The sequence below is a fragment of the Macrosteles quadrilineatus genome, unplaced genomic scaffold (genome assembly GCF_028750875.1).
Source record: "Macrosteles quadrilineatus isolate MER2022 unplaced genomic scaffold, UCM_ALF_1.0 Scaffold_4__1_contigs__length_99947679, whole genome shotgun sequence".
NCBI lineage: Eukaryota > Metazoa > Arthropoda > Insecta > Hemiptera > Cicadellidae > Macrosteles > Macrosteles quadrilineatus.
Window position 1 is genome coordinate 47732804 of NW_026542597.1, and position 19752 is coordinate 47752555.

The 19752-nt window shown below is 36.4% G+C and overlaps 1 protein-coding gene across 7 annotated transcripts in view; it reads left to right on the plus strand.

The window, feature by feature from the left end:
• LOC128993397 (ribosomal protein S6 kinase 2 beta) overlaps window positions 1–19259 on the plus strand; it is a 219793-nt gene extending 200534 nt beyond the window's left edge. For all 7 annotated transcript variants that reach the window (XM_054417276.1, XM_054417278.1, XM_054417277.1 and 4 more), the window contains 12 exons: window positions 1376–1536; window positions 2820–2926; window positions 3389–3566; window positions 9122–9287; window positions 10229–10390; window positions 11559–11725; window positions 12493–12618; window positions 13153–13242; window positions 13904–14062; window positions 14777–15015; window positions 15846–16101; window positions 16862–19259. In XM_054417276.1, coding sequence (XP_054273251.1) covers window positions 1376–1536; window positions 2820–2926; window positions 3389–3566; window positions 9122–9287; window positions 10229–10390; window positions 11559–11725; window positions 12493–12618; window positions 13153–13242; window positions 13904–14062; window positions 14777–15015; window positions 15846–16101; window positions 16862–16990 — 1940 coding nt within the window. In that variant the 3' untranslated portion in view covers window positions 16991–19259. The remainder of the gene's footprint in view (window positions 1–1375; window positions 1537–2819; window positions 2927–3388; window positions 3567–9121; window positions 9288–10228; window positions 10391–11558; window positions 11726–12492; window positions 12619–13152; window positions 13243–13903; window positions 14063–14776; window positions 15016–15845; window positions 16102–16861) is intronic.
• The last annotated feature ends 493 nt before the right edge of the window (window positions 19260–19752 follow it).

The following is a 19752-nucleotide window of genomic DNA, read 5'->3' on the forward strand; positions in this document are numbered from 1 at the left end:
AAGAGCTGAGACCTTTAGTGAAACACTAATAGCAGCCATTAGCAGTTTCATAATGTCCCAGACATATTGTTGACTTGCTGTGTAAAATGTTCAATACGGTATCAGAGTGTTATAAGAGTACCTAGTGGTATTGCACATCAACTGTATGTTTTATTGGGAGAAGTAATAGGTAACTCTATAACTAAAAAATGTGTGCTAAGAAAAAAGATTTTAACTTTAGGGGGAATGTTGAGCAAACATTTCTTGAATAATTTTGTTTTGGATTTGAATTTTGGAGATTTGGTTGTTATTTTTTCACCTTAACTTAAACCCATTAATGTTATATGATAAACTGTTGAGTTTAGCTTCAAAAAAACTTCTAGACAGCTTCCATGGTAAAAAAAATTAAATTTTAGTGACAAACTGGCAATTATGAACTTAATCTAGTACTCATTCGATTTTTATTGTACAAAAATTCAGCTAGTCAAATACATTATCATGTTCACCATTCAGTTGAAAACACTTTGAGTGTTTTTGTGATGTGAGATATCAGTGTTTGCACTGGTCTGGGATAGTTTAACGGTCAGTAATGATGAGAACTCTTCCATAACGAGGGGAAGTGGCTGAATTTGCATCATGTTTTGTCTAATAACACTCGGGCTGGAGCAGGCTAATTGTTGACTCCTGCAAATTTGCAATTAAAATTCCCAACAAAGTACAACAGCCACTTCCCGTCCTGTTGTGTTTTGTTCTGTGTAGGAATGTGAGACTCTTAAAACAGATAACATGCTTGCTGATATTACTGGAATTCTTTTTGAATTCTTTTACAGGAATTTTCGGTTAATTTAGTATCAGAGGCTTACTTGTGTTTTACATGTTAATGGATTCAAAAGTTTCTGTGTTTATATTGCCTAATGTTATTAGTTTTGTGAATAAAAGCTGGTTTCTTTTTTTTTTGAAATATTAGCTAAATATTCACAATACCTTTGATGTTTTCAAACATTCCTGTTTTACTGTATTGTTCTTAATAATATTCTATGAAGTAAATCATTGTTTTCTGTGGAAGAATTTCTAGTTAATTGTTGGATTTGTTGACAATTAATAATGATGAATTAACTACTGAAATGTATTTCACAACGATGTATAAATATTTGGTATTTGAAATTTGTTTGCCTCCAAAAACTGTGTAAATAATATAGGTAAATTTTTTTTTTACTGCTATGTCATTTAGCCACTATTGTCCTTCAATGAAACATTATAGATCACAAGTGAAAAAAGTTCATGTACTAAGGTATATAGCTTTTCGTGTAGCCTAAATTTCCTCTTCTACCTGTATATGTTTTATCATTGTTTATTACAAATCCTGAGCAGTCGTAACAATCATTTGTTGTTACAGTGAGAGATCGGATGAGAACCAAGATGGAGAGGAACATTCTAGTGGATGTAAGACATCCGTTCATTGTCAGACTACATTACGCCTTCCAGACCGAGGGAAAGCTCTACCTTATCCTGGACTTCCTCAGAGGAGGAGATCTGTTCACACGGCTATCCAAGGAGGTGACAAAGAATATACACAATACACTAATTTATTATCTACTTAAAAGCTATAAATATCAACATTTGATATCCAGGCAGCCCAGAAACTGTGAAACCAGAAAAGTTGTACGTGAATTCTTATACTCTAAGAAAAAGTGTGAATTGTAGATGCAAAAGTTTTGGCGTTTGAATAGTCTTTGCCAATAGCCTAAGGATAGCTGAGGGTCCTTTAACTTTTTATCTTTGTCAAATCAAGTTAGTTAGGCACCCTCCTCATTCAAAAAAGATTTTTAAATCAGAAAAAAAGTAATACAAATAATTGGCAAAGTTCCTTGTAGAACTCCCAAAATAATTTTTTCCTAAATTTTCAAGCTCTAACTTTTCATGATTACTGTATTTTGGAAATAGCATGCTGGGATCATTAAGGGTGTTTGGTAAAAAATTTGATGTCTTATTTTTTTGTTATTGTTTAATTGTACTAAAAATTAGAGATACAAATATATAAGACAAAATGTTCTATTTTGAATAATCAGCGAGATATGGAGCTTGAAAGTAGTAAATTTTTCATCTTTGGTACCAATTCACAAGGAGAATGGGTAATGCGATTCTCACCAAAATTGGCATTCAGGTGTGGAAAAATAAGATAATAATCACTAGCTATTTAAAATTATAAACTTTATAAATTTTTAAAAATTTTAAATTTGTTTAAAAAAATTAAATTTGTAAAAAAAAAATGTTAAATAGCTATTTGCTTTTGGGGAAAATTAATCTGTATGTTGGAATTTAAAAAAATGTGATATGTTGTTAACTCATTTGGGCTGTGAATTTGTACCTTTGATGCCTTGCCCTGTTGGAGCACTACTCGTGGAGAGTGTGTTCTACAGACCCGGTGTTAGTGTACAAACTCTCAATGAATGTACTTATTTATTCAATGAATAAATAACTAAATAATTAGAAAATTGGGATAGTGGGAAATTGTGAGAGGTGCTCTCAGATATTGCCTTGCCATGATTGCTTTTTATATGTTTAGGTCGCCATTTTTGTTCGCTGCACCAACAATTCAATTGATGCAACATTGCGTAGCCTATATCATCTGATTGTACAGACTTAAGACTTGGGACCTGTTGGTACCAAAGCACCAATAGTGATATTTTAATGTAAATTTTCCAAAAACCAGAGATACAGAGGCCTTTAGGTAACGTCACATCACTAATTTTGAAAACACCTACGAGCAAGGTTGAAGGGAGATAGCTGATTGATACTGATGTCTTCTTCCTATTGACATTGTCTGTGTATGGTTGCAGGTGATGTTCACAGAGGAGGATGTCAAGTTCTACCTGGCTGAGCTGGCTCTCGCAGTAGACCACATCCACTCCCTGGGCATCATCTACAGGGACCTCAAGCCTGAAAAGTATGTTTTCCTACCACATAATATCAAACCTTTTAGTATAGAAATTGGGGTTTATAAAAAAAACAAGGCTTAATCAGTGCTTTTATTAGAATGTCTTAAGATTCATAAATCTAATTGGTCCCTTCTTTTGGTAATTATTTTTTATTTGCTTGTTTCAACGGCTCATTTGTTAGTGTGCAAAACTTTTACGGGCAGAGTCGTTATAATTTGTTATGTTTTGAGACACCACCTGTGTGTGGATTGCTAAATTCATATGAGTGCAAGACAACATTTAAAATGGATTATGTGATCTCTGTAGCTTTGTTACTGACTAACAGTTCTTTCTTTAGTCAGGATAGTTATTATTGAAAGCCAACTGGTCCAGGGCAGCTTGGCCCAGTTTTGAACCATACAAAAGTTTCTGGTGTTTCTAAGGGTGGAACTGGTGACCCTTAGATCACTCATACTCAACTGCTGTTCCAGTATCCTGCTGGACGCAGACGGCCACATCTCCTTGACAGACTTTGGTCTGAGCAAGCTGCCACTGGATGACCAGCAAGCCTACTCCTTCTGTGGCACTGTGGAGTACATGGCACCAGAGATTGTCAACAGGAAGGGTCACTCCTTTGCTGCAGACTGGTGGTCCTTCGGAGTCCTCATGGTATGTATACAGTGTACACCATTGTTTTGAGGGAACCACTGATTCTGTCATCAGGGAAATCTGTATCAGTTTTAAAAGGTTCAGTAATAGGTTTGCCTCCTTGATGTTGTACACTTATTTTATTTCTAAACCAGTGAAAAAGGTTTGATTAGGAGATAGTATTTGGAATGTTTTAACACTTTTTAGTCAGTTCACACAATGTCAACTCTTAGCTAGTGCATATTTTTTTTTTTTTTTTTTATAAATCTCTTTCATCTAAACTGTCCCATCACTTTGATTGCTATACCTTGTACTCAAATGTAGCCTACTGTCTAATTTTAGGACTGCCTAGTGAACATCCAGTGATTGGGCCTTGTGTGTCTTGTGGTACATGGCTTAGCCACGCTATTCCTTTTGCTTTTATAAATATCATAACATATGATTGTCTCGTGTGATTTAGTAACTTTAATTCCCACTGGAGCATAAGACTTTAACTTAAATAAGTTTCTCCTATTGTTCCCTGTTATCAGTGACTCTTTTCCCCCTGCAAACCCTTCTTATCCATCCATTGTATCAAGCTAATTTCTACTTAATTCTTTTTATGCTTCTGAAGTTTCTAGGATATATTTTATTTATTTTATTTATTTTATTTTATTTTATTTCCCAACGGCATAGCCACTTTACAATGAAAAACATTACAACATAACAACTCACAACAAAATAGTGAACAATAACAATAGTGGTAACAATATCAATAGTAACAAAAATATCAACAATACAAATATTTACAATTTTTAAATAGAGAGTTGGATGGCAACAAGTAGTGCATGAGTGAGATCAAGAAGAGTTTAAGTTATTTTACAATACATACAAATTGACAAATTCGTTACAATAATTGTTTTACAATAAATAATTTTACATTGACAAAAATGCAGGAACAAACATAATAATCAGTTTTACAAATTTTACATGGGGCCTACATCACAAGATGAACAAATGCTGGTGAAAATCTATGTCTGGAAGTAGGCCTAGTTTACGCTCGTACAGGTTCAAGGAGTGAAGATTTCCGTAGCACATCTTCTGAGATGAGAAATTGTGTCACAGAACAGGTCACAGTCCGGAGCAACACGGTTTCCAAGCCTGGCAAGACGAGCTAGTGGGCTGTGGAAGTCGAAAGACGTGTTGTAGTGTCTTCGGACGAAGAGTTCCCTAGTCCTAGTGCCAGACGGTACTTTGAAGTCAATTTTTGACAGGAGATCCGGACAAAATAGAAGACCTCTGATTATTTTCAGTAGGAGCATGAAGTCGGCCAAGTCTCGGCGCACCGCAAGAGATACAAGCTGCAGTTCAGAAGAGAGAGAAACGACAGGGACGTCCGCGTAGTTAAAGCCATTGCGAACTCCCACTAAGCGGATGAAACGTCTCTGCAATGCTTCCAGCCTGTCTTTTTCACCAATAGCATAGGGTGACCACACGGGGCTGGCGTACTCCACAATCTGTCTCACCATAGCGCAGTACAGCGTTCTTAGAGCATCAGGGTTGTTAATCCCACGGGTAGATCTTGAGATGAAGCCCAACATTTTGTTGCCCTGTTTACAAATCCCATCAACGTGGTCTGAGAAGCCCATGTCGTGACGGAAGAAAACACCCAGATCCTTTATAACGGTAACTCTTTGGATATCAACATCTGATATTGAGTAAGATGTCAAGAGGGGGTTCTTGCTGCGATGAAAGGACATACTTGAACACTTTTCAGGGTTAATCTGCATGTTGTTACTGATGCACCATCGACTGATTCCGTCCAGGCTTTTTTGCATCATGCGGCAGTCTTCTACTGAGGAAATCTCGGCGAATACTTTAAGATCGTCGGCAAACAATAGAGCATTTGTTTCCACAGCGTCTACCAGATCATTGATGAAAATGTTAAATAGCCATGGGCCTAATATGGAGCCCTGAGGGACGCCAGAAGATTGAGTAAACTCTCCAGATTTCACAGACCCAATTTTGACAACCAGAGAGCGATTGGACAAGTAGTCAGTAATCCAGGAAAGCAGGGGATCCGTAACTCCATGCCCTCTTAATTTGGACACCAAGATGTTATGATCAACTTTGTCAAATGCTTTGGCCATGTCTATGTAGATCGTATCAACCTGGTTGTTGTTGCGGAAGGCAGAGAGTACAGATTCTTGAAACAGTAGCAAATTGGATACTGTTGATTTCCCAGGTACGAAGCCATGCTGAGCAGGGTGAATAATTCTTGAAAAATGGTATTTGAGTCTATCAGCCACAATGCTTTCAAATATTTTTCCAACAGCGGACAGGATAGTAATCGGGCGGTAATTTTTTACATCACTTGGGTCTCCTTTTTTGGGGATTGGTATAATATAACCACTCTTTAGGGCATATGGAAAAACTCCTTTTGCAAGGGATTCATTAAAGAGCATCTGAAGAGGTCTGTGAAGTAAGTCAGAACAGTGATGGAGGACAGATGGAGGGATGTTATCAAGTCCAGCTCCTTTGTTAACATCAAGATTTTGGAGTTTTTGCTTTACGTCGTTTTCAGTAACTCTGATGGAACCAAGACAGTCGAAGACAGGAAATGTAAAGTCGGGTACTATCGTGGATGCTGGGGAGAATACGGAGCTGAAATAAGATGAGAAGAGATTGCATTTGTCCTCAGCACCTCTTGCCTGTCTGCCGTTTAGGTGAATAAGCTGGGGAATGGCCGGTGACTTCTTCTTAGCATTGATAAAACCCCAAAAGACCCGGGGATTGGAGGAGATGTTGTTCACAACATTTGATAAATATTCCTGGTAGCATGCTGTTGATAGGTTTCGACACATATCTCTCAGACGAGCGAACTGGTGATAGTGAGCAGGGTTAAGGCTGTCTTTGAATCTTTTGTGTGCAATTTTTTTATTGATGACCAAATTTTTGAGGTCCCTGGAAAACCACCTGGGGAAGCGAGATACTCCAAAGCTGGTTATAGGTGAGGCCTGTAGGGTGATGCCCTCAAGGGTATTCAGCAATAGGTTAAACTTTTCGTCCACAGGAACCGATTCATGGATGAAGGATAAGTCTACATTAGACAAGTCTTGGTATACTTTGGCTAGATTGCATTTTCGGAGATTATGTCCACGGCTGTTGTCAATTAAAGAAGATGATGTGGAAATTTGTATACTGGTAGTCAAAGCCGGGTGGTGCAATTCAGGGTCAATCAGACAGTCACTAGCCCTCGTAACCTCAAGCAGGGGGTTGGAGGAGAAGACTAAGTCAAGAGAGACTCCTCTATGATTCCGGATGTGATTGACTTGGAATAGGGAGTGCAGAGCAGCCATATCTTTTAGATGTTCTATGGCAAAGCGTGAAGATCCCAGTGGTTTTAGGTCCAAGTCGAAATTTGGTAGGTTGAAGTCGCCGAAGATAAAAACATTTTCAGGGTGATTAGACTCTTCGATGACTGAGCTGATGGTATCACAGAAGTCACGGTAGAAACTAGGTGGGCTAGATGGAGGTATATATACACTACCTAGGAGGATATTGCGCCCAGTTCCAGGAGATAGTAGAACGAACACGCTTTCAACATTTCTGTCTCTAGTATGAAGCTTCTTCAAGGAATATCCATTCCGGACTGCAATCAGAGTACCACCCCCAGATGCCTTGCAGCTTGTCAATTCAGACCTGTCACACCTAAATACAGAGAAGTCTGAATCGCCCACAACCTCGCTGTCAGCTATAAGGGGCGTGAGATTGGTCTCACAAAGGAGTATAATATCATACAATGAGCATGCTAAGTTAAGAGAAAATTCATTTAATTTTGAACGAAGACCGTTAACATTCTGGCAATACATATTTAATGAAGTATTGCTAATGCCGTTGGGTGAATTTAGTTTTTTTGAACAATGCATGGTGAGCCATTTACAAATCGTATTGTCAGATTAGCTTCTCCAGCTTCTTGCCGTGCTTTTAATGAGGAGCGGAGATGTTCTAAATACTTCCTCTCACTTATAGTGCGGTCATGAGAGACAATAATTCCTTGTAAATCTTCAGGAAGGGTATCGATTTGGAAGTTTTTAAAAATATTAATGGCTTCATGTTCGGATGGCATAGAAATCAAGAGAGGCCGGGGTTTGTCGTTCGCCCTTTTGCCTAACCTGGTGTGATGAATCTTTGATATAGGAGTATCGGATTTAGTGCTTAGCAAAAGACTCTGAATGAGGTTTGCGTCGTGGGATAAGTTTTGCCAGTTCAGCCTCAACGATGGTAAGACGGGGCTCAAGTTCGTTGATTTTGGCGGACACATTTTTCAATTCATTTTTAATAGTCTCAATACCATCAGTAACAATCTTCAGTTCATTTTTTGTTGCTAGGGTAGAAAGTTTATCTAGGATTACATCTAATTTGCTGTTAACAGGAGAAACACCCATATCACAATCGACTCTGCTACAGAACCATGGCTTACTGACATCGTTTACGTGTGAGTTATAAGTAGCTGTAGACATTGGGATACAATCTTTGTGGAACCAACGATTGCATTTACCGTTGCATTGGAGACCCTTGTCATTGTTGCCCACTACTTTAATGCAGATAGGGCAAGTATCATCCGGGAATTGGGCTGCCATAGTAAGGAAACCACAGTCGTCACCAGAGATAGCTGCTGTCGTTTTTAGATTATTTTTCTAGACGAATATTTATATGACTATTCAGGGGACAATCAATAATCAGATCAGAAGTTGATGGCTACTCAATTCACCATCAGATGTATATTTTATATAGTGCTGTTGTGGATTGTAGTATTAAGATATCATGAAGGCTGTGGATTTGCGACAAACAGAGTTTCGCCGTAGCCTGGCTGTTGTGGTTGTGGTTATTCGTTATTGACAAGATGAGACAGGGAACGGGGGAATAGCGAAAACTGTGACAGGGGAACTCCGGAATGACGGCAGACAAGATTAATTGCAGGTTTATTAGTCTTTTAGGTTAGTTGAGAAATAGTTCTTGATAATGTAATTATCCACAATAAAAGGGTAATACCAGACACATTTAGACTCACAGTTCAACTATGCAGATAGAGGACAGCGATTTGGTAAGATTTGATAAATATGAATAACTAAATATACACATTAACGAGGACAACACTCATGCGACAAGTTTGCGTTCAGCCATCTTGAAGCGAAAAGTGGTGGTGATATAAAATGATTTAGCTTTTAATACTTTTTTATGAATTGGCGACCATACTAATGTAGGTGTTTTGAGCAAAGTATGAATGGAGATGAATGTAGGATGAGTGGCGCGATCATGTAGTCTTGTTACTGACTAACCCCGACATGTTCCTTAGACACAGTTGTTAATTAATAGCCCATACAGCCAACGGCAACTAAAGGTACCTTCTGTTTATAGTGAAATCAGAAGCCACATTTTAGCCTTGTTATTAATGAATTGGTCTAATTATCAGGATAGTACTACGGATAGTCATAGTACTCACTAGTGCGGACACAGTTCATGCCTATTATCAACAATTCAAGTTTTACGTTTGTTGTGATTGTGATTATTTAACATCTGACTGTTTGTCACAGTTTGAGATGCTGACAGGAACGCTACCATTCACAGGAGCCAACCGTAAGGAGACAATGACTCAGATACTGAAGGCCAAGTTGGGAATGCCTCAGTTTCTCTCACAAGAATCACAGTCACTACTGAGGGTGTTGTTCAAGAGAAACCCTGCCAACAGGCTAGGCGCTGGTGAGATGTTGGCATTTATTAATATAGTTTGTAAAAAGCGAGTAGGTACAGTATTTACAAAACCAAGGTTTAGTTAGGTAATTATCTTATTCATTAAAAAGGTGAAGAATTATTAGTTTTTTTTATTTTTATTATTGAACAAAATTCTACATTCTCAAACTTTTAAGTTTTATAATTTACATTGCAAACAAATTTGTTTTATGAAGTTTATAGTTACAGTAAAACCATTCCAGCACAAAAAATTAGCCTCAAGTCTTTATTACCGACTTTCCCACATAGGGAATAAGCTATAACTGTAGGTCTCATGGTAAGACCTGGACCCGGGACCGATTGACTTTTTCGTTTTGATCGTCTCCAGAGGCCAAAAACACCATCCGTTTCAATTCATATATATGTTTCCGTTTTATGGGGTGCAAATTGATTGTTCTCATTTTTGACCCTCGAAACATAAAATTTTCCATGTTATTCTTACGGAGAATAAGTCAACTGTTGCTGTTTGCTTGTATATGAATATATTTTTATCAAATTTAGTTATTTCATCCTTACTAAGCTCTTAATATTTTTGAAAAAATACACATTATTATTATTAGGTACCCTCTCTGTAGCAGCAAACCTAGGTACTCGTTAAACGTAATGTTATTGAAATGAATTTAATTGAAAAAAAAATTCTTAGTCTGCAGGTTTGCTGCGGCAGGGGTATCTAATATTACTGGAAACATTTGCTTTCAAACCCAATCCCCGCTTGGAAAACTGTATCCATATTAGTGATCTATATTCATAAAATAAAACAAAAAAAAAACTAATTTCAACAAAGTTGAGATTACTTTAAAAGTTGCTATTAGCACATTTTGTGGCCAATTAACATTGGCCAATAGAAATCATGTAAGTATTACATTATTTGTGTAACCATTATATCTTACTTATAGTGATATTAATTTCAGGACCTGAAGGCATTAATGAAATCAAAAGACACCCATTCTTTGCCACAATAGACTGGGACAAGCTTCTGCGGAAAGAAATCCAACCCCCTTTCAAACCAGCTGTTAGCAGGGCGGATGATGCATTTTACTTTGACAGTGAATTCACATCAAAGTCTCCCAAAGGTTGGTTTACTTATTTATGTTTCCTGTTAACACGTTCGCTGCGGCCCATCAAATGGCAGGCGTAGCCCCAGTGCGGCGCACCCCACAGCGTTGAACAAACCTGATTGCCGGGTGATTGGCTTTCATATTTCGGGATGGCAAATAGCAAATAACGAGCGGTGATGTCCTGCTTTATGACAAGAGTTGATGTAGTTCTCTAAACACCCCACAGATAGCAGCACTGCTTGGAACGTAGCCGGTCCCATTGTATTGCTAATTGGAGGGAGAATGACGGGACACCAAGTTGATTTTTAAGTTTGCGAGACGGGGATTTTATGGGGAAATTTTACTACCAACCTACAACACAACCAAAAGCAAGTCACCCACTACACGCTAACGTGGTATAGGTCCGCCTTCGACTGACACTAGAGCAAAATTACGAAATAAAGCAAAATATACGAAAGGCATTGCCGAGCGTATCCGATCGGTTACGGCAGCACCTGAACACCGCTTGGCCTGTATCCGATCGGATACACCCGCAGTGAACTAAGTACTTCACAAGTCTGAAGACTTAACGAAAATCAGACATGAGAAGTTTCTTGAAAGAATTGTTTGAAAGAAATGATATAAACCCCATAAACGAAATCAGTTATGTTCTGAGAAACGTGGGATTAATGACAAATTCATAATATACAATGTATATTTCTGCATTTTCATGTATTCATTAGACAAAACATTACAGTATATAAGCTTATTACTCGTAGCTAGTGCTTAATTTTTTTATTGTATGTACCAGAAGTGGAACCTTCAGGAAGCTTTGACCCCCTTCTCCCCTTATCCACTTTTTCTCAATTCCTAGTGAACAGAAAGCATTAAAACAAAGATAAAATTAGTTTTTAAAAGAAAAGATATCTTGAAAATTGTGTGACACCTTAAAAAACTGTTTTGAGTAGAAGTGTAGGAACAGCAAGTGCCAATCAATCAATTAACAAAACAGATTTTAAATTGGCTTTTACAGATTGACTGCCTAAAATAATGCAATGCTACACTAACTCATATTTTATTATCATTTAGTAATTTCTGCAAATATCATAACTTTTAACAAAATATGAAGCTGTTTTAGTTTTAGTACATATAAAATGACAAAAATATAATCATGAATCCTCTAGCCTATATTTGTTTTCCACAGACTCGCCAGGTATTCCTCCCAGCGCCAATGCCCATGAGCTATTCCGAGGGTTCAGTTTTGTGGCACCAGGTCTGCTAGACCCTGAGGAACAACTCAACCAAGGAACGATACAGAACAAGATACTAGCTGCTGAGACAAGAACAGAACCTGTCAGCAAGGTACACAAGGTAAGAGCACTTTACTGTCAGTCTTTAAGTTGCTACTTACAATCTTAAAAAGGGATGTTGTTAGGATGGGGAAAATCCACTGGCTAAAGCTTCAAGGGAGCAAGGAATGGATGGCCTACTAACTCATCTAAGAAAAGAGTTCTAGGCAAAATAATAGTTTATTATACATTAAACTTTATTTTATGCCACTCGGAGGAAGCTAATTGTTTTCAGTAATTCTACCTCAGTACTTACTTGTGGTTTTGTGATGGAACTTTTTGTGTGCTATAACTTAAGGAACTGTTTTTGTAAACAATCAAAGTTGAGTATTCCGTTGTACTTCCAAAATGAGTAAACAGTAATTTTGGTGTTAGATATTCAAAAATTTAATTACCATTGTTTTGTTCCTGAGAAAAGCTTAGTGTTTTAAACCCTATGGTAGTTTGATTATGCAAAACCATGTGCATAAGCCACGTGATTCGTGGTAGGCCCAAGCCTAGGGACGATTTAGGTCATAAAGTAAGTCAAGTTGAAAATTGTATGGCTTAGAGGGGACTTTTATAATTAAAAAACAGTGGTGTTTAAAAGACTTTCTTTTAGATTGTTAGCCCAGGCACTTTTGCTTCAATAAATTATTGACAATGAATGAGCAGAATTAGAATACAAGCCTCACACTACTAGCTCAGAGAACGGTTGGGGTTGAACTCTAATTAAAATTATTTATTAGCCATTTTGATTTGGAATTGTGTAGTTAGATCACTTGTCCTAGTAACTATGTTGTTTCACAGCTGCCGTATGTCAAATCCAACTCAGTATATGATGAGTACGACTTGAGAGAAGAAATAGGAAGAGGCAGCTACTCTGTCTGCAGATTGTGTATCCACCGGGCGACCAAAGTGGAGTATGCAGTCAAGGTGGGTTTAAATAGAAAAATTGTCAAAAAAATACCAAGCCAAGTCTGTAGTACATATACAATTAGGGAAATGTATTTATGAATCCTGTAACTTTTATTTGTTTTCTCACATTCGTTTGTATAGGCTGCCTCACACACAATATTTTTGGGAAATTTCAGTAAGGCTTAACTAAATCTAATTAGTTATTCAATGATTCTGTTGGTTATAGTACTGAGTTCACACCTGATTCACTCTATGTTTTTTGTGCATAAAAATGTTTGCCTGTGGTAAATTGGAATTTCATAATGATTTTAAACCCTGGAAACTTCTCAGCAAGCTGACTTGAGCAATCCGCGGAAAAAGCTGGCGACGGTTTTCCTGACATCACTATGGAATCTATTATTTACTGAAAAAAGTAATGTTGCAAAAGATTCCATTATGAAATGTTCAAATAGCATTTTTTAATCTTAGTATTTGTGTATTCAAACAAATATTCTGCAGTAAGTGCATAGAGTTAAAGTAAACAATACTTATGTTTGAAATTGTTTTTTTCAGGTCATAGATAAGTCAAAAAGAGATTGCCAAGAAGAAGTTGATATACTCTTGCGCTACGGACACCATAGCAATATTGTCACTCTACGAGATGTAAGTACTGCTAGTAAAGTATGCTTTTTGGTGGGGATGGGCCGGTTTAAAAAGTTGGTTTTACTGGTTTTTAGCAAAACCACTGGAACCAAGAAATTGGTGGAAAATGGCAGTTTTGATTTATTGGTTGTTGTGCTCGTTCTTTTGCCACGAGTTTGTGACACAATTGCTGCAATGTCTACACAATCGCAGAGAGTGTAGGCCTACAAGATTTTGCCGTGATTGTGAGCGACGGTGTACAGCTGTAGATATTCAAGGCTTTTGCCTTCTATAGTGGAAGACTATGATGATGTCTACCAAACCGTGGTACTCATTGAGGATTTAGTTGAGAGCGTGCGTAACGATAATGATGATTGTCTATAAGACCCAGTATTTTTTTTTATTTGCCAATAACACAGAAAATTATGCAATGTCCACTTGACCGCAGAATATTTTCTGGAATTTGCAGTGATTGTGGAAGACAATGATAATGTCTACAAAACTGTGAGTAATAGTCACGGAGTGTTCAAGTTTCTGCTGCGATTGTAGCTGTCGAGGATGACGTGTTCGCCAACGCATCCTAGGGGCTAGTAGATACACAATAAACAAAATTCCTTATATCTTTATTTGACAAAGATTCTTCGAGAACCAAAATCTGGAAGTTAATTGGATGTTGTGTCAGGTGTACGAGGATGACAAGTCTGTGTACCTGGTGATGGAGTTGATGAGAGGGGGAGAGTTGCTGGACAGACTGAGGAGTCACAAGATGTTCTCAGAGAGAGAGGCTAGTGGAGTGATGCACACTGTGGTGTCAACTGTAGCCTACCTGCACCAACATGGGGTCAGTATCAACATTAAACATCAGTGATCCTTAAACAATTACAGCTGATTGGAACGTATGAAATTCGTTAGGCCAAAAATTTATGTCAAAGCTAAAACTTTTTTTCAAGTCTTGAATGGTGTTCATCCTGTGATAATAAGTGTACCTAGTTGCACCTAAAGTTTGCATGCTAGTTAAAACTTGTCTCCAACTCTCCTTAATGAACTTTATACTGATAAACAAACCCAGAAACAAGTTGTCCTTTAAATTTAAGTTTCATGTTGTGAATGTATTTAACTACTAGGCTCACTCATGTACCACACTAAAGGCATTAGTGCTGGTAAAGTTTAAAGACAGAAAAAATTGCCTATGTTGCTATAGTATTTAGCCAGAATAATGAGAACTAAGAACCCTCATCAACTGGTACGTACAGACCCCAGAAAAGTTGTTACTGCTTTTTAATTTGTTCTTATAATTCCTGATTCAATAGTGCTTTCACGATATAATTTTTTTACATTTTAGTATTTACTTTATCCTAAGTGAGTTTTGAATGTAACAATTTTTTATCTCCCTTATTTTCATCCTACAGCACTCAATATATTTGCCTTTCTACTGTGACGCTATCAACAGTAACACTATGGAACAGTATAACTCATTAGTGATGTTTACTAGTACATAAAAATAATAAAGTATTTGAATAAAAGTGGTCTTAAAACTTCTTTTTTTCCTTCACAGGTGGTTCACAGGGACTTGAAACCATCCAATCTGCTGTACGCAACAGAAGTGGCGGCCCCTGAGGACCTGAGGTTGTGTGACTTTGGGTTTGCCAAACAACTGCGGGCTGAGAACGGTCTGCTGATGACACCCTGCTACACGGCCAACTTTGTGGCTCCTGAGGTGCTCAAGAGACAAGGCTACGACGCAGCTTGTGACATCTGGTCTCTGGGTGTCATCTTGTACACCTTGTTGGCTGGGTAAGTCAGTCCACAGTATAGTTTCAGTTATCTAAATTTGTTGCAGAATAAAAAGAATGTCATAAAAAACCATGTAAACCATTGTAAAAGGTTAAATAATATATTTAAACTTTAAAAACCAACACCGTACAATTATTTAATTAGTCTCCTATAATGACGACAACAGGGTACATGTTTAGTGAATTGTGAGTGATAAATGGATGAGATGATGTGTTAAGCTTACTGCTTACTGACTAAGACTTTTGCTAGGACCATTTATTAAATGCCCAATGATCAAAGACAGTTGATTTCAGTGTTGAACCATCAAAAAGTTACTGACTTTTTTCAGGATAAAATAAGGAAACACAACAACAACGCGCTCCTGTATTGCGGGTATTGCATTGACTTTCTACAGGCGTTTCGTATACGGATACTGATTCCCCCATCAATCGAATCATTTTTTGACCACCACTGCATCGAATCGAATGGAATTTGAATTTCGATGCATAGAAACCCACATAATAATAATACAGAAAGTCACATAACTAAGGATCAGATAATCAAGCTGTAAATAACAAATTAACCCTTCCCAAACGGGCGAAATCGTGACATAAAACATAAAAAAATTCTAGGAAAAAATAAAAATTAATTTTCCTTATTTGTGTTTTGTTATACAAGTATACATAAAATAAAAACAATGGAAGACTTCATACTGTCAAAATATTTTTTTTCTTGTTTTTAACTGTGCGGTTAAATCCGTCACCCGTCCAGGAAGGGTTAACCTCTCTGTATTTCTATAGATTTATATTTAGATATTAAAATATGTTTTTTAACTTCTCTTTACATAACAGGAGAAGTCCATTCGCCAACGGACCAACCGACACACCTACAGACATTCTGCGACGGATCAGTGAGTGTCAGCTAGACTTGACGGGAGGCAACTGGGCGACTGTCAGTGCGGAGGCAAAGGATCTGGTGAGGCGGATGTTACACATCGACCCACACCGACGACCCACCGCAGCTCAGGTACTACTGCATACGTGGCTCACCAACAGACACCAGCTACCTACACATAGACTGGTTCTGCAAGAGGCTGCTCAGCTAAAGGTAAGAACAATAGTCATATTGTATTTGGCACTTTTTTATATGATCTCAAAAGCTTAGCACTTTACCATCTGCTTTTCCAGTTATTACCTCAAAATATTTATGATTAGTAATGTCATTAGTAGGGATTAACAGATTTTACTAGGTACAAATTTTAGATAGGATCCATTTTTTTTTTCCTTTTTTCTTCTTAATTCCTTAGCCGAGATGGGGCTGTTCTTCCAGTGCAACAAAGGAAACTTAAGTTTTTATTAAAAAATTGGGGGTTACAAATTTGCAAATAGCAATAATGACAATCAAAATTAATTTACAGTCTTTTTGACCCTGTTCTATACTTCTAGGTAACACCGGTCAATGATTAGTTTCACTTGCAAGCGCAGGGACATAATTGTCAATTCCTATTGCAACAAAATCATGTACATCTCTTCTGATCTCGGGGTTGTATATTTATTCTCACGGTCATGATGAAATTGATGACAATTAGAACAAATACCATCCAGAGAAATGTATTTGATAAATGTAAAGTAAATGTAATACATCATACTAAATGTAATCTCACTCAAAGGAATCATTTTCCCTGAAAATTTCCAAACATTTTGGAACCCGTCCATATCTGGTCATAGGCACTGTATCGATAGTTTGGATTAAGTTTACTTTCTGAGGCTTTATTTTTCAATTGCAAAATTAAAAAACAATCCCTATGATTATTGTTTATACATTTTGCATCTATAGTGTAAGTGTTTACACATTGTTGATGTTGCAGGGAGCCATGGCGGCCACCTACAGAGCGATGAGTCAGTCTCCTCGCGCCCCCAACCTAGGCCCCGTGGTCATGAGTGAGTTGGCCAGGAGAAGACGCAAGTCTCGCCCCAAGTCCTCCACCGAGGTGTAGTGTTGAGAACTAACCCTTACTGTGTCCTTATTGTTATATCTGAGCCTTGGCGGGGTGTTTTAACTTTGTGATTACAGATTTTATATCTCGGTACAATACGCAACCAGCGCTTCTCCAATTGTTAAGCTGTTTAGCAGTGTTTTATCTTTTGGATTCCAGTTCTATTTTAATAGTCTAACTACTGTTACGGCTCATAGCTGTGTTTACCGCTGTATTATATCGTGTTCTTCATATCAATCTTCCCCGCAACTCTTGTTGTGCATGTGTCATGTTAGAACAAAGTTACGTTAAGCGTGGTAATACATTCTAAACCGTTAGGTTTTGTTAAATGTGTAATCTATTACCATACTTGATTATTTATTTTAATTACTGATGGTTGTCATTAGAGTGGTAGTATTCTTGAATTTACGTTGTTTTAAGATCTCTAATGTTGTGTTGTTCTGTAGACCACATTTTAGTGGTCTATCTGTGCTTACAAGCAGCTTCGAGTTGTACATTATTACTCTACTTAAGCGTTATTGTTATATAAAAGAGATTTTATTATAGTGATTAAAAATGTCTCTACGTAGATGTTTGTTAGAATACAGTATGATTGTGTTGTCATTTTAGCAGGTTTGAATGGGTTTCAATCACTTTTTATTTGAATTGAATTAAATATAAATAAATTCTTACATAATTTGATTTTCAAAAGGAATTTGCGTGTACCCAAGCAATCTTAAAATGTTCTATCTTCATGAATTATCTTACAAATTTGGTATTGAAAAAACCTTTAAGTTTGAGCATGATATTTCTTTAATCTCCAGTGGGTTGATTGAAAATTGGAATAAGAGCCATTCAATACAAGTGTTGAGCTGTTATCTCATGATAGTTTAGAATTGTAAGTTATACTTTTTTGTTTTTGGTCTACATATTTTTTTAACACTTTTTTGGTCAAAGACAAAGTTTTTTATGCATGTCAATCCCCTTTAGAATGGCTTAAAGAAAAGTTCTAGTATATCATTATACAAATTGAATATCAATTCTATTAAGTTATTGGTTATTGTTATATAGTCACAGTTTAATGCCAATTTGCCTGTGCCAAAACAATGCTCTTGCATTATAGATTCTCTAAATAAGATCTATATGGGTTTTAAACCTATGTTAGAACCATGTTTCCTAATCATATTAGGTAACATAAACTACAGGTTTCCGATGTATTATTTTAATTATTGTTGTTTTTATAGATTTTACAGTCACTAAAATTGCAGTATTATTTCCTTTTGTTGTTCCCATTTATATGTTAACATGTATACTACATCTGAGCACGTTTTATGCATATTGCAAACAAAAATATCTTTGCTTAAGAGTCTTTTTGTTTTGAAAACTATCTTGAATTATTTTCAAACAATAGTTATTTCTATAGCTAGTGTGCAAAGTGGCACTTTGCGCTCCACTTATACATTATATTTTTCCTACAGTTACTATTAAGTTCCCATGGTCACCTTATTATACATAATTACCAATGTTTTCTTTACCTTACAACAACAAAGGTGCAGGGGATACTAACTACATTTTTGTAAAATACAATTTTTTTTGACTATTTTACTACTGTAATAACAAAACTATTGATTGCAACTTTTTAAACTAGAGTCAGTTAAAATTTTAAAATTAAAGTTTTGAGAAGAGATTGGACTCTTTAAGTTATTTGAAATGTTACATATACAAATAAGTTTTAATTTTTTCACTCCTGTTGAGTTTTTACTTTTAACCAATACAGTTAGTTTTTACTCCTATGTTATTGTTATTTTTAATACAGTACTATCATATAATTTAAATACAAAGGCTATTATAACAGTAATCGCCTCAAGCGAAGCGCACACAAGTTACCATTCCATCACTGAGTTTTATGTCAATTTTCTAGTTAGTATTTAGATGTAGTTTATTTATTATGTACAGTATTCCACCATTATTATTACCACCCAGGGCCTAATAACATAAGTCGTGGAAACGTTATGTGTGCGTTAGATTTAGAATCATTTCATTAGCAAGTGTATATCTGTTCAATAGCCCTATTGTTATACTGTATTTTGAAGCTTTTTGTCTGTAAGATGTATAGTATTTTATATGTATAATAATGTGCAATTGTTGGCAAGCATAATTTTATATTGTCTAAGTATATTCCTTATAGCTGTCTATATCCTGTTGAATTGTTCAATAACTATTTTATTGTGATAAACGATTTGAAAAGATGATACAATCAACAAATAATTAAAATAAATGATATTTTTTATGCATCTTCTTCTTTATTATCCCGTATCTTTAAGTACAGAAAATCTCATATTATTCTTTGGCTGCACTATCCCTCAATCACTTGTGGCTAGAACAAGTAAAAGTTCGGATAATCTCAGAAGCAACAATGATCAGAATATAATAATGACATATAAAATAAAAATAAAATATTTTCTTTCAAATAACATTACAAAAATTTTCTGTGATTAGCTGTTAATATTGGCTATCTGTTGACATAATAAAATCAAACAACAGTTTAACCCAGCAGAGGTCGCACTGAATTGTAAATGCGACACAGTCTTTTCGACCAAGTACAATTAATTATGAAACCAAATTTCAGTGAGCATTAAATTTTAATTGCTCAAAATCGTGAAGAAAAGGTGTATAACATTTCATTTACAACCATCTGAATATGCTTTAGACGATAAAACATAAAATAGTTGTAATAAAATCGTACACCTTGCATTGTTTGTTTTGTGTAAACCATTTCATAT